This window comes from Sardina pilchardus, chromosome 15, assembly GCF_963854185.1.
Source record: "Sardina pilchardus chromosome 15, fSarPil1.1, whole genome shotgun sequence".
NCBI lineage: Eukaryota > Metazoa > Chordata > Actinopteri > Clupeiformes > Clupeidae > Sardina > Sardina pilchardus.
The window spans coordinates 18,712,724-18,727,737 of record NC_085008.1 but is presented as its reverse complement, the minus strand read 5'-3'; the positions used below and the strand labels follow the sequence as shown (position 1 = coordinate 18,727,737).

Here is a 15,014-nt window from a genome sequence, read left to right as displayed (position 1 = left end):
TCTCAGGTTACAGCTCCTCCGCTGCTAAAAGACATCCTCCTTTCTTTACCCCTCCTTTCTTTACCCCCTCTCTTCTTCCCCTTACCCTAGGGCAAATTCTACCTGTCAGATCAAACAACCACACACACACACACACACAAACAATACACACACACACACAAGCTCACACAGACCACACTCTCTTTCTCTTCCGGAGAGAGGGAGAGAGAGAGAGAAGAGATATCAAATATGTGTATGAGAGTAGGGAATAAAGAAAGAGAGTTTGTTTGTCTAATGCAGACAGAACGGAGAAAGAGAGAGAGAGAGAGAGAGAGAAGGAATGAGAAGAAAAAAAGAGAGGGGGGGGTTGAGCAGGAGCGAGAGAGAACACAGAATTAATAAGTTTGCACGGCTGTGGCCTCAGTGCAAGACAAAGAGATCTTGTTCATCTGCGGGGAAAAAAATGGGTTCCTGTCTGAGAGGCACTAAGCTCAGGTATTAACCCTCCACAACTCTGCACCACAGCAGGAAGAGAGCAATGACTGGAGAGGGAGAGCAGAAACTGAACATTTCTTTCCAACGGATGTTAGCGTGCTGATAGCATAGCTACATGCTGATAGCATGTTCCTTCTTTTTGCCTTCTGTTACTTGTTAGAGGGCCATGTTGAGGTTACAAAAACGTGGGAGACTTGAACATGGAATTGGTTCCCGCTTCTGTTCAGGAACTCATTTAACCTGTTCGGTGTCTAGTTATGCTGTAGGGTGTGCGTGTGTGCGTGTGTGTGTGTGTGTGTGTGTGTGTGTTGTGCATATTCAGCACATGTGCGACACACACACACAAGCCTGCACACAGGTGACACACAGCTTCTCACACCCTGGCTTGAGGCTTGCTGTTCCACCGGTCTGTTTGCTTCAAAACACACCCATCTTAGTCAACCACTCTCACACAAATGAACGCATCTTCCTGTAAAATCTGTGTGTCAAAAAAAAAAAAAATACAATAGAAAAAGACACTAAGGGTAGAACAGAGAAAAAAAATCACCTACACAGAAAGTCTTACTAATTCTGCCAGGGTTGCCCAGAGTTGGGGAAACTTCCACTATGAGTTCACAACCACACACACACACACACACACACACACTGTGCCTTCACACCATGGCAGCCATTTTCAGTCCTGAACTCTCCAGGACTTCAGCACTCTCAGACAGTGTGTCAGCAACATACTGGCCGCCTTTATTAACCAACTGAGCTTTTGTGAGCGAATAGTGTGTCTCTTTTTGTGTGTGTGTGTGTGTGTGTGTGTGTGTGTGTGTGTGTGTAGTATATATATGTGTCTGTGTGTGTGTGTGTGCCTCTCTGTCTCGGTGTGTGTGTGTGTGTGTGTGTGTGTGTGTGCCTCTCTGTCTCTGTGTGTGTGTGTGTGTGTGTGTGTGTGTGTGTGTGAGCGTAGAGGGGGTTTTGGGGGGAGAGGGGGCCCATAATTACACTAGGAAAGCGTGCTATTTGTGTTTCACCACTTGCCTTTAATATGATGAAACTCTAATAAACACATAATGAGATTTTCTCACAATGACTCTTTTCTATAGTATGCGGGTTGTGGGTGTGGGGTGAAACAGAGGTAGTGTGGTCTCTGTGTGTGTGTGTGTGTGTGTGTGTGTGTGTTGTGGGGGTGCTGTTGCAATCTGCTGCCTAAAGCTCAGACTCATAGGTCACTTGGCTCGCCTTTCCCTTCCAGAGCAGCAGCTACAGTACTAGGCCTCTGAGAACTAACAGCGTTCAACACTACGGATCCTCAGACGACCCTAAAACACACAGACGTCACTCAGAGACCAAAATGAACCTAGCTGTTTGAAAAATGCCACTGAATATCCAAAATATGGTTGTTGTTTTTTTTTCGTTGTTTTTTTTTTCTCGTCTTGATGAGATGCGGGGCGTCCGCTTGACTGGCAGAGCCGCTGATCAGCTTCCGAGATGCCAAGGCTGGGAACGGGCTGAGCGAACGTTTCACAACCCATTAAATGCAATGTGATAGGTTCAACTGCAGGCCATTCATTTTGGTGATATGTTCTGGGGAGTTGTCGGAGCACTTTTAAGTTACGGCATAATTACTATCCAGAACACACTCCCCCCTGAAAAAAGCACAGGCATACATCATGCCTAACCAAAATAGCATTGCATTCAGACGAGTGATTATACACCATATCTGACAGCAGAGGATTGCTTCGCTGTGCCAACGATTGATATTGCTCAAAACCCCTAGTCTGGATTTGATTCTGACAAAAACAATAAAAAATTGCACTACTCATACAACCACTATGATTCATATGCACATATAAATCTCCACAAAGTTAGTGTTGCTAAAAAGCTTGATGCTATCTACAGCCAACACAAAGTTGCAACACAAGCAACATAATGGAAGCGATTTGATCCATGCTTTATGGATGGGAGACACGTCTTGGGGCCTTCCTTACCTGCAGTATCCGGTGGTGTTGTTGAACTTGTGGCAGGTGGCGTTGTTCACACATGGCTTTGTATTATCCAGGCACTGCAGAGCTGTAGCACAACACAAAACACACAAACATCATTATATCAGACTGAAAAAAAAAAAAAAACAACAAAACAATAAAAACAAAACACACTCGGGAGCTATGCCCTGTTAACTCAGATCGTGGAGACACGGTGTGGTGAGACAACCAAATGTCTCGCGCTCTCTCTCTCTCACACACACACACACACACACACACACACACATACTCACACAGAGAGCCAAACCAGAGAGCTTTTACCTCACCATTTTAAAGTCTGGAGGGGGGGGGGCTGTGAAAAACTGAAAGCCACATGCATACTACAAAGACACTCATAGAAAGCAGACAGTGAGCCAGACAGACAGACAGACACACAGACAGACAGGTAAGTCACTACAGATGAAGTCAAACTCACTGAAAGGGCTGATGCTGAGACATCAGTACAGTACAGCTATAGCTATTTTAGCTGCTTTTGTTTATTGTTTAGCTAACACACATCCCCACGCTGGGGCGACGAACCGACGATATTAACCCTCCGGTAATGTTCAGCGGATCTGACATAACAAGAAAATATGCTGTATGTGAAGTTGATGATGGTGACAGGAAAATATGTTTGAAATATGAATTAAATTAGGAAAAGTGGCGCAAATTCAAAATTGTGCACCAGTTGGCCTATCTGAGACACTCAAATGAGGAAAAAACTAGGCTATATCCAATCAAACAAAACAAAGCTTATATTCACATACACCATCTTTACCACATTAACATTAATCAAACATAAATTACATTAACTAAAAGATTGATAACAAGGATACGCAAGAGTGGTCACAATTTGGCATAACAGATTGCAAAAACTGAATCTTCTTAGCCACCACCATACCCTTTATCTCTTCTACCTCAGAGAAAACAACATTCTGAAACCCCCACACAGACATTTTTAAAGTAACACCACTCCAGGAAAACAGATGAGTGCTTGATTGGGTGAAGAGTTCAGCCCTAGCAAACAGGCCTCCCACAGCGAGAGGCCCGAGGACAAGTCAGATGACTTCACGGCAACTGCGACGCACAAACTCACAGGAAGTGCACTCAACACTAATAGTAGTGTTCTTCCTGTGCGCTGCCTCTGGCTGACCGTGATGTGTGCACTTGCCAGAGGTAGGCAGGAAATACCCCGAAAACACTGCACCAGATCAGACTCAGACACACAAGGGCTTGGGTTTGGGGTTTATCAAGAGAAAAAAAAAGAGTTAAAGAAAAAAAAAAAAAGTCAAGCATGAGTAGCGTTCTGACTAAGATTCTACTTATCTGCTAAAACACAGATGAGTACATCCTGATTAATATGTTTTCACTAAGTTGGATTTCAAATCCTGTAGACCCAAAACAGTCATATTGTTCTCAAGTGCACAATGACAATAAAGTGGAATCTAATCTAAGCTATGTGAAAGTGACTGCCTGGTACAGGGGCCCTCCTGCACTTCCAATGCAACCCTGTTGGCTTTCTCTACTGACCATAAAGGCCACTAATATGCCATATATGGGTAATTGATTATCTCCTAGGCTCTGCCTTCAGCATAATGGATCCAATATGATTTCCAGTTCATAAGAAGCTCAATTGTGAAATAACAAACATCTACAGCCATCTACAACATGACATGAGCTTACCTCATCTCTTTCAAAACATGCGGATCATTTCAACATTTCACTGTATGTTTCATACATGACTCCCTGATAAAAAACAAGTGCTAGACATAATAATTTGATAAAAAAAATATAAAAAGTTTTATATAAGGAAGTGGTTACAGCCAACCTCATTTCATCCTGAACTTGAGAGGACATGCATTTTTGGATATCAGGCCACCAGAGCAGAGACATATTCATAACTGTGGCGCAACGTTACATATCTCCGCCATCTTATCAGATAGCGCTTTGGCTCATCCTCAGTGCTGAGAGTGTCTGTGGATTGGCAGAAGTTCATGCGAATACTTTCTTTTTATCTGGGATGACTGCCCAAGCGGCCCATAGAAGCTCAGCAGATACTGCTGACATAAGTGGCCGTTTCGGTTCAAAAATACTATCTTTTACTCTTGAAATGTGGTATGCAATTTTTTACTCTTTTTTACTTAGTAAATTGTTCCAAATAGGCTACATGCCTTTGGAATACATTCATAATACACACACAAGTTAAAACTGTTTGTGTATCTTTTGAATCTTCACGGTTTTAGAAATTAGTGCTATGTGGTTCACTAAAACCTCACGTAATTGAACCTGATAGATAGTTCCAACGGCAATGATCACAATACCAATGACATAAATGATCAATATTCAAGAGAAGAGAGTTCTGGTGTCAGTACTGAGATCAATATGGGCAGAAATCAAAACTCATGTATTGTAATCCCAATCACAGTGGGGTGGGGAAAAGTGGATTAGTGCATATCAGTACCGTTGAAACAGTACAGATTGAAATGTGACTGGGCCTAATTGAAAAATCTGCTCTCTGTGATAACAGTGCAGTGCAGTTAAGTCTCCGACATGCCTGAATGCACCTTCTTTTAAAGTGCTTGAGTCTCTCTCTCCCTCTCTCTCTCTCTCTCTCTCTTTTTTGTTCCTAAGTACACCCCAGCGACAATACCGCTCTGCCTGAGAGAGAAGAGAAGAGAAAAATGAAGTGCAGACAAGCCCAGAGCAAAGGACAAAAAAAAACAGACTTGGGGAGCTGTGTGAGAAAGGGAGACGGAGGGAGGTTTGAGAAAGTTTATGGAGAGGGGAATGCCAAGAGAACAGACCGAGGCCGGGGGGGAGGGGGGGGAGAGAAAAGAAGGGAGTTGAAAAGCCATTAAAGAAGTAGAGGGAGGGGTGGTCGAAAGAGAGTGGGAGAGAGACACGCGGGAGCAGAGAAAGGGTAAAGAGAGTGAGAGATTGAAAGAAGAGGGAGGGAAAGGAGGGAGGGAAGGAAGGAGAGAGAGTGACAAAGACAGAAAGAGAGCAAGAGAGCGCTGGCTCAGTCCTGACTGGTCTGACGAGCTCCACATCCACCCTGTCAGCGTGCCAGATGAGATGATCTCACAGGACTTGAGACGGACTGCCACCAATTACTGCGCTTCCACTGCAGGGCAGCCCACAACCAGCACCGGCTGGCAGATTCACCTCGCGGCTGCCGGTGGTCGGCCTGCTTCCGTCTCCTCTCCTTTACCCGCCTTCTCCCCCTCCACTCCTCTCCTCTCCTTTACCCGCCTTCTCCCCCTCCACTCCTCTCCTCTCCACTGCCCTTCTCTACGCACCGCTCCACTCCTCTCTTCTCCTTTTCCTTCTCTACGCACCGTTCCACTCCTCTCTTCTCCTTTTTCCTTCTCTATGCACCGTTCCACTTCTCTCTTCTCCTTCTCCCCTTCTCTACGCACCGTTCCACTCCTCTCTTCTCCTTCTCCCCTTCTCTACGCACCGTTCCACTCCTTCCACGTTCTCCTCACCTCGGCAGACCAGTGTGGTTTTGGCGGGTGATGGATAGGGTGTTTACCACTGGGCTTGCATCACCAGTAAACAACAACCACAACTAAGTCATTTCGCACATGCACACAAAACACCAAAGTCCCGTATTCTGGAGGTGGGGAAGCCCATCTGCTACCTCTCACCCTAACCAGAGAGAGAGAGAGAGAGAGAGAGAGAGAGAGAGAGCTTTCACTGGGTTTTATTTCTAAGTCTCACCGCAAGGCCAGTGGGTAGGCTATTCAGTGCTGAGAGCAACGTAGGAGATTTGACTGTTGTTGAGAGAAAGAGAGAGGCAAGAGAAGGGGGCTAAGGAAAGCCAAATAAAGGTCCAAGGGGCCAGCCGACAGCATGATCACAATAAGCTCATCTAACACACCGCAGACAAAAACCATGACCAACCCATGCCACCTCAACAACCAGTGCGTACACACACATTACACAGATTATGCAGGCCTGCCCGCGGTTAGCTTGCCCAGGCCTTATCCCCTCATCCTTTAGTGAGACTTACAGAAAACTACACACCGAGAGAGAGAGAGAGAGAGAGAGAGAGAGAGAGAGAGAGATTGAGGGCAAGAATGAAGTGATGAAGGGAGGAGAGGAGAGGACAAGCTGAACGGATGAGATTTACTGTGCCGGGGTGGAAGCAGCCTGTGATCCCCACTGATGAGAGAGCGTGAAGGTGTTTGGCACTAATGTGAAGCAGAGGTGACGGGGGAGCTGCAACTCACGCCAGGGGCCTCAGCTCTTCCTCACTGCCTTTTTTCTTTCACTTACTCACTCCCACCCCCTTCCCTCCCTCTATCTATCCCTCTTCCTACTTCTCTCTTCTTCTCTCGCTCTACTTCTTCCCTTCTCCCTATCCTGCCCTCCTCTCTCTCTCTCCCCTACGCAAATTAGAGTCTTAAAGGTGTGGGTTTTTGAACATTCCACCGTAATTCTGTTCCGCCAGAGCCCTAGAGAGAGAGATCTATATTCAACATATATTCAACATAGAATAGGTTCTAAAATTCTATGCTGAATTCAAGGAACATTCTCTTTAAGAGTCTTTCCCCTCTTTCTCGTTCTCGCTGTGTGACCTTATTCTCGCACTCAAGTGTCTCTGGATTTGCTCTCTCTCCCACTCACACAGACATGAGAGGGCAGGGACAGAGCAGCCGACCACTGATGTGGCCAGATGTTAAGAGGGCGACGCGTGTGTGCCTGTGACGCGGGAATGAGCCGGAGGAGGATAAGTTAACCACATTAGAGAGACAGAGACTCATTTGGCGGTCAAATGTTGTCCGACGCAGCGTATATCTGAGCTATTTTAATGCTCCATGTTTAAATTGCTGGTAGAAGAATGGCTGGCTGTGCTTATAGACAAAAAAGAACACTCAGGAAGACGGACAAGGGAGTTTAAACCAATAAAATGTGCCATTTCTTGCATGCTTGTATAATATGTGTATTTTTTTCATAGTTCAATCCATGGGTTTTTTTTGTTTTTTTTCCCCCCTGCTAATCCTTGGAGTTACCCTCATCAATTAAGTCAAACTCTATCTAGAATATATATATATATAAATCCCTCGATACCGGTTGAATATATTTAGCATAGGTTTACACCTTATGTCAAACTGATTAAATATTGTTTGCAAACAAGGAAATTCCAACAAAATACAACAAGAAAAATTCCAGGGGCAACCCCCCTGCTAGTTTTGTCTACAGCCTTCCTTCGGACAAGCTGGTAAACACATGTTGGTCTTGGTACGAATCGGAGCAGACACACAGGCCCAAAAAATTGGCGCCATTCGGTGGTTAGCTCATTTGTAAATTGACACAGATAATCACGCATAATGGGCTGCACATTGAGCAGATTTTCCAGGCAGCCGAGCCGGCTGACCAAGAGCACTGCAGAGCTCCGGCCGGCGGAGCCTCTCCTCCTCCCAGAGGCGGCCTTCAGCTCCTCTTCAACTGCAGGCAGCCACTCCTCGCTGCCCTCATCACTGCCAAGGGCTTGAGGGAAGGGGAAAGGAGGGGCAGAAGCACACCCGAGGGACATTTCTGCTTCAGTCCATTTGTGTGTGTGTGTGTGTGTGAGTGGTGGGGGTAGGGGGAGCAGAGGGAGCATAAGAGAGGCATGCGAGTGACAGACGAGGCTTTGCGAGGGGGGCTAATAGTCAGTGAGTGATATGGGGAAGTAATTAGGGGGCTCTCGGACAAACGGCGCGCACACGCTCTCCGGAGTCCCTGGGCACTGGCCACGGTCCACACAGGACGGGAGAGGGGAAGTTGTTCGCGCCGAGTGGGGAAGTGACCTTGCTTCCTGGCACTGCTCGAATGCATCAAGCTGCTCACTCGCTCTGTATGCCTCTCTCTCTCTGTATGTCTCTCTATGGCTCTCTTGCTCTCTCGCTTTCTCTCTGTCTGTCTGTCTGTCTCTCTCGCTCTGTGCCCATGTTGCTGTGGAAACAGTGCCATTTTAAAAGGACAAATTGAACATCGATGGTGAAACTCTGTATCACTTTCCTCCAAAAGATTGTGAATGAAAGGATGTGGTGACTGTCCAACCTGGCCCTCTAACTAGAAGTCAGAGTCATGCTGAGGTCAAGGTATTTTCTTTATTTCATCAAGAATACACATTCATCATAAGAGTGTGTTACCAAACAGTCCAATGCCTGTTTAAGGACTTGGTTTAAGGGCTTTAAGGACTTGGTTTAAGGACTTCTAACATGGCGACCACGGCTATAAGGGAGACAGGACCTCCCATGGCTCACCCCAGGATGATGAGGAGACGTCATCCTGCAGACTGGCACTGCAACCCACCCCACTGGCCTCTACGGTGCCAGGATTACTGTGCCATGCCGTGGCTGGAATGCAGGACATCTTAATTCCCTGTTAATTTGCTAACCTGTTCAACAGTGCAGACACAACGCACCCTTAATCCCCGCCAATGCTTGCCGTTAAGCTCCCTTGTTTCTCTCTCTTTCTCTCTCCCTCTCTCGCTCTCTGTCTCCCCCCTTCATTCTCCTCACCTCCAGTGCTACACTATTTCCACAGGCTTAACCTGGCAACCTCACAGCACAAAATTAAAACAGCGCTGCAAGTGTGCATTGTCTATGCAAAACAAGTTTAAAAGTTATGGCGAAGTTTCAAAAAACATTGTTAAAACACTAAAATAATGTTTTTCCCGGATTGTAACCCGCAAACACCGCAGAGAGTGTGTTTGTCCCAGCTCGTCCCAGAGACCTCAACCTCAGTTCAGCAGCCCTCCTCCCCCCTCACCAGTGGGCTGGAAGGGGGGCTTTTATTGAAACCACATCTGGATCCTCCGTTCCCATGACGTTCCTGTCCGCATGTGCGATCCCACAGCCACCCTCAGCCGCCTCCGCATGCACGGCCATTATTTACAGCCTGCAGAAATGCAGGCAACACAGAACACACGCACACACACACACACACACACACACTGATTCTCTCTCACACACACGGACGTACAACCATCACATGTGCTGCAAACAAGGAGGGTGGCCAAGAGTCAAGAATGTGCACACGCACACACACACACACACACACAGAGGAGCAGCACAGTGAGGTAGCAGCAGGGCTGGGCAATCTTGTCATTGTCTGCCAAGCGTCTGCTGGCCCAGAGGAACAATGGCGAGGAGGATGGCGGTGGCGGCGGCGGCCGTGCGCTCTGCCGTCAGTGGGAAGCGGCATCAGCACGCAATAATGCAGGACCGTAGGCTGGGGGCCCGTCAGACAGATGCCTCTCAGTGTGCCACTGCAGTGTGGTGGGAGCCGCGCAGCCCGATAAATCACATTTCACACCAGGCGACAGCGACGGACCCGGGCAACAAACAAGAGGATCACTCAGTCACACTTTTTCAGCACGCACACACACACACACACACACGCACACATACACACACACACACACACACACACACACACACACACACACACACAGGCAACCACACATCACAGCCGTCTAAACTGGGTAAATACATGCGGCTGGCCATGACCCATGCAACACAGGCCATGCAAAGTCGTGTGCCATGGAAAAAAAAGAAGCTGGAAAAAAAATTAGATGAGCCCACAGGATGAAATTTAATACTCGCAAAACCAAAAAACAACATCATCTGGTTCGCACAATAGATGCACTGCAGCGTGGTGTTATTCTGAAACATTTCAGAGACTGTGTTGTACATGTATGTGTGTATGTGAGTGTGTGTGTGTGTGTGTGTGTGTGTGTGTGTCTGTGTGTCTGTGTGCATGAGAGAGTGTGAATTTGAGTGTGTGAGAGCAGTCGCCTCAGAATGGCAGAGAAAGAGAGGAATGTGAAACACCAACAACTACATTCCACCCACTTCTTCCACAGCCTGCAGCAATTCTATATTGTCTTGTTTTCCTTTGAGGGGTTCCAAAGTCACCACCAGACTTGAGTAAAAGGTGCTAAACTTAAGGCACATGCATCTTCACTGAATTGCACAAAATACCATGCTAAGAAAGTGCTATGATATGCGTGCGTGGTGTTTTGTGTAGGAAGGCTACACCAACGTGATTTTGCGTATCGTGTGCATCAGTAGTAGGCTATACCAGGAGTACTGGTATAGTGCACTTTGATCGACACGTTTGTCGTTGTTGATTTTTTTTTTTGTATCGTGAATATCATAGTTTTTGCTCGTTTATTTCTGTTCCCAAAAAAACAAGAAAACGAGAGTAGCAAAAACTCTCTTCTTTATTAGCCTAATTCTTTGTTTTCTAGGAAATTCTATGTCGACAAGGACGCTGGCAGAAAAAAAACACTCAAGTTTCTAAATAGCGTCCCATACTCTTACATTTCCATTCTATATTTCCCCAATATAAATTAGGACAGGAGTCCATTTTGAGTCCTGCTCACTTCCATAATAACCATGACCGAGCCTGCGCTGAGTAGCTAGCTAACGTTCACATCTGGACAGCGGTGCTGACTTCGACTACTAGCAGCTTGTGTAACTTTCTTGCTAACAAAACACTCGACACATCCTTCGAAATAACCACAACGATTCAGAAATTGTCAGATTATAACCAGTCACAAAGTTCGTCACTATTCTACATCATATCGAAAGGGTCATAAAAATCCTCTATTCTTCAACTCCATCCAGTGGAAACTTCGTTGACTTTAGGCAACCATGCAGTAGAGAGAGCTAAGTTTACTAGCCTCCAGTGTGTTACATTTACCGTCTAGCAAGTTAGATTATTTTGGGGGTTCACCGTTAACAACCACTACTGTAAATGTCACATATAGATTTTAGGTATCTGACGAGACAACAACTAGTTGTACCAACTTGATGTACATAATAATTTTGACTTCAAACTAACTCAGGTCCTAGAGCGGGTGTAAAGATGCTTGGGACTTCGCAGGGAAACCAAAATTCACGTTATCGTCAACCTTACATATTCTAAGTTTTAAACTCGGCAACAACAAAATGAAATGGTGATAACAGAAAAACACAAGAGACACTTACCGAATGACAACTGGATGTAGCAAATCACAAGGAAAACAACTTTGCCCGAAGAGATACCGGGAAATTGGCCCATATTTTCTGTAAAATCCACATAGAGTCACCAGCGCGAGGGCGCTGAGCTCCGTCTCAGGTTGGAGTAATTAGACTTCAATAACGTGCACAGCTATACTAGTTTACTACTAAGTTGTGTGCCAAAAGATAATACTCCCGTGTGTTTCAAACATCAGGGTCGTGCCCACGAAACTGTGTTATATCCTTTTTCTTTGGCACTTCTCTTAACAGCGACGGTAAACTTAGCTAACTAATTCACCAAACTTCTCCTCTCTTGCCCAGTCGCAGAACTCATTCAAGAGTATGCTTCCGCACAAGTTACGGGAGGATCTATGTAACGTGAAAGGAGTTTGCCTTTCTACTTGTGATCGCTCTATAATTATCTGGACCATCTTGTCCCACCTACTCTCGGACATATAAGAACAGACTGGTTGTTTTCAGTCTGTTTAAGAATGTTTCTTTGAGTTGTATCGCGGATTATTATTGCCTACATCGCACTTAAAAACATTTTTCCTTTGCATGGCGGAGGAATTTTCACTTATTTTCAACTTCTGAAAGCTTCGGTTCGATGACTCAAATTTAACCCATTCGTGGATTTTACGTGCTGAAAAATCTGCCATTTCTTTGAAATGGCATACTGACGCACTTGACCTTCTTGCAATGACTATAAAACTGACTATTAAACCTAAATTGTCGCAGTGTTAAATGTATTCAATATTGTATCACGACATCTGTTTATTTATTTCTTCTGCTGAACAATGACATGTAAATTGTAGGCTAATTGTCAATAATAAGGTCCTCTGATTGTTTCCATACCACACTGTGAAACGACTTGGGTTATTTTTCAAGAATGTACATTCGGCTCTTGAGCTGTTTTATTTTTATTATTATTATTATTATTATTATTATTATTAGTGCAACATCTCTATTCTCATTAAACATAGACATTTAAATTCCATTACTTGCTTTAGATTTTTCAAACTGTTAAAAAAAAAATCCTTTTCATGGTTGGAGCCCATGCTCCATTGCAGCGTAAGAACATGAACCATCTCAGATTACAGGTAGGTATGTGTATTCAAAAATAAATTGCTGCTTGGATTCTGCATCATTAAAATCAGATTAGATTATCCCGTGTCATGGACATTTGTTACTCTGAGAGTGTGAAATCAACATGTAAGGCCCCCTACAGAGAGGACAGGGTAAACAAACCAACCCCTCTCCATTGTTCAGGACCTTGGCTTTTCAGGAGACGCATACCCACTGAATAAGGCTAATTAACATCTCTCACACTTTGCCCCTCTCACACCGATTCTCCTCACTGCAGTTTGTCTGCATAGACCCCATTTGTTGGTATGTCCTTAATACATTTTTCCGTTGCCCTTCCAAGTGCTTTAATACAGAACCACACACACACATTTGAATTTCACAATACATGTTATAATGATGTTACAATGCAAACATTTAAACAATGTTTTACATGGGATATGACTACTCATGATTACTGGTAGTTCACACATAGGCTAATTATGTGGAGAAACATCACTCCTTTTGAAATGCAGATGTAAGCAACTGTAATATTAGTTCCTTTGAAAAAAAAGTTAAGATACTTTCTCCTGTTATCCTCTGTCGTTTATGTTTCAGTGCCCTGCTCAGAGAGCTGGCATCTTTACAATTCAAACCTGAAAACCCTTCACAATTCAAACCTGAAAACCTACACAGAAAGTTCTCAGGGGAGAAAAAAAACATTTTATCATTAAATCACAATACCAGGAGCAAATGATGAAAAGAAATGGAAGGTCTGAGAAACTAAAGTGCTGGAACAAAAACAACGTGATAAGCACTGATTAGTAACTTGGGAATTCTTTTTTTTTTTTTTAGAAGGATCTGTGCCAAGTCTGTCAGTGACAAGTCCCGGGCCAGCAAGCGAGAGATTTAAAACACTGGACATGTATGTCAGAAGGCAGATAAAGGCATGATATACTAGTCCCATGTGAGACAAGAGAAGAGTGATTGCCAAAGCATCGGTTACCTGCACCCCCATCCTCATTCCTCAACCTCAGCCCATCAGGTTCTGTCCCTCAGTAAGCGTGGGAAACTTGACTTGAAACTTGACCAAATCACTGCGCTGTCATCCAAGCAGGAAGTAAATAGGTTTGCTGATCTGGATAGGCCAGCAGGAATTCAGCGTTAGAAGGGTGTGTGTGAGGGGGGAAGGGAGTCGATGTGGAGGTAAATGGTTAATGAGAGAAAAAGACAGAACTAGGCAGCGAGGGCAACGCTGAGGTTGACCGATGACTAGGCCTAACCTCTTGGTTTTTTTTCCTCCGTTCAGTGGACCAGACCGCATTTGCGTAAGCAAAAGCGCCCTTGAGGCTGCCTTGACAAGTGGGTTTCTCCTGATCATCAGACGTGGATTTGGGCCAGCAGGCTTTACATCTGTGAGCCCGGATGCCACTTCATTCGCCTTCTCAAGTAATGACACACTTGCATGCCACGCCGGAAGCAGCACCTATCTGTTGCCCCTTAAAGTGAAAGGGGAGAGGGTGACAGGAAGGAAGAGGGTATATTTAGGATAGATTATCTCTTTACCTCTCTGACCTCCTCACACTTTTGCTGAGAATACAGACCACATATCAGGCCAGAAAAAGCACAAGGGCTTGTACAGTATAATGTAAGGGGGTAAGGGAGATAGATGGCAGACATGATCTTGGCCCAATGAGAATGGCCAAGAGGCCTACAGAATGCTAAACAAGATGGCGCCGCAATTCCAAATTGATACTACTGAGACAGCAAGTCACTGAAACCGCCACCATTTTTTTTTTTTTTTTACTTATTGTAAATGAGCATTGATACAACTTTCCCCAATTAGAAAGTAATGTGAAACATACAGAGCAGCAAAAGTCCACACCGGAGGCAATGGATCTGCACTGTACAGATGAGCTGTCACAAGTGTGGTACTGATACAGTCACTGAGACCCAGGGCCAAAATAAGAATCAAATCATAACAAATCATGTAGCATGAAACATGAGCTGGCACAAACACTAGTTCAAAGTGAGACAGGGCCGATTAAGAAGGATTTATGTTACGTCTACTCTACTGCATAGAGAGTTCTCTCTTATATACTTCATGTGCATGTACAGGCCCGAAGCTGATCACTGATTGTTGTACACTGAAGTTACTTGACTTGTAGCGACATAGTTGGGGGAAGCATAGTGTCTCCACAATCACAATCACCATATCAATCACCCTGGTGGGTAAATGTACCTCACCAACAACCGCCACCCCCCACCCCCACTCCACCCCACACACACACACACACACACACACATACACACAAACACACACACACACACACACACACACACACACACACACACACACACACACACACACACACACACACACACACACACACACACACACAAAACACAGACACAAACCTCTCTTATCTCATGCCATCATATTATGTCACGTCATGGCTGCCTGAGT

General features: G+C 45.1%; 1 protein-coding gene across 1 annotated transcript in view; it reads right to left on the bottom strand.

Annotated features, from left to right (window-relative positions):
* The window catches only part of notch2 (notch receptor 2), a 51,776-nt gene extending 39,980 nt beyond the window's left edge, over positions 1-11,796 (bottom strand). Inside the window, exons 1-2 of the mRNA XM_062556735.1 lie at positions 11,474-11,796; positions 2,451-2,532 (exon numbers count right to left, since the gene is read on the bottom strand). Of these exons, the coding sequence (XP_062412719.1) occupies positions 2,451-2,532; positions 11,474-11,546 (155 nt within the window). The 5' untranslated portion in view covers positions 11,547-11,796. The remainder of the gene's footprint in view (positions 1-2,450; positions 2,533-11,473) is intronic.
* Positions 11,797-15,014: the final 3,218 nt, after the last annotated feature.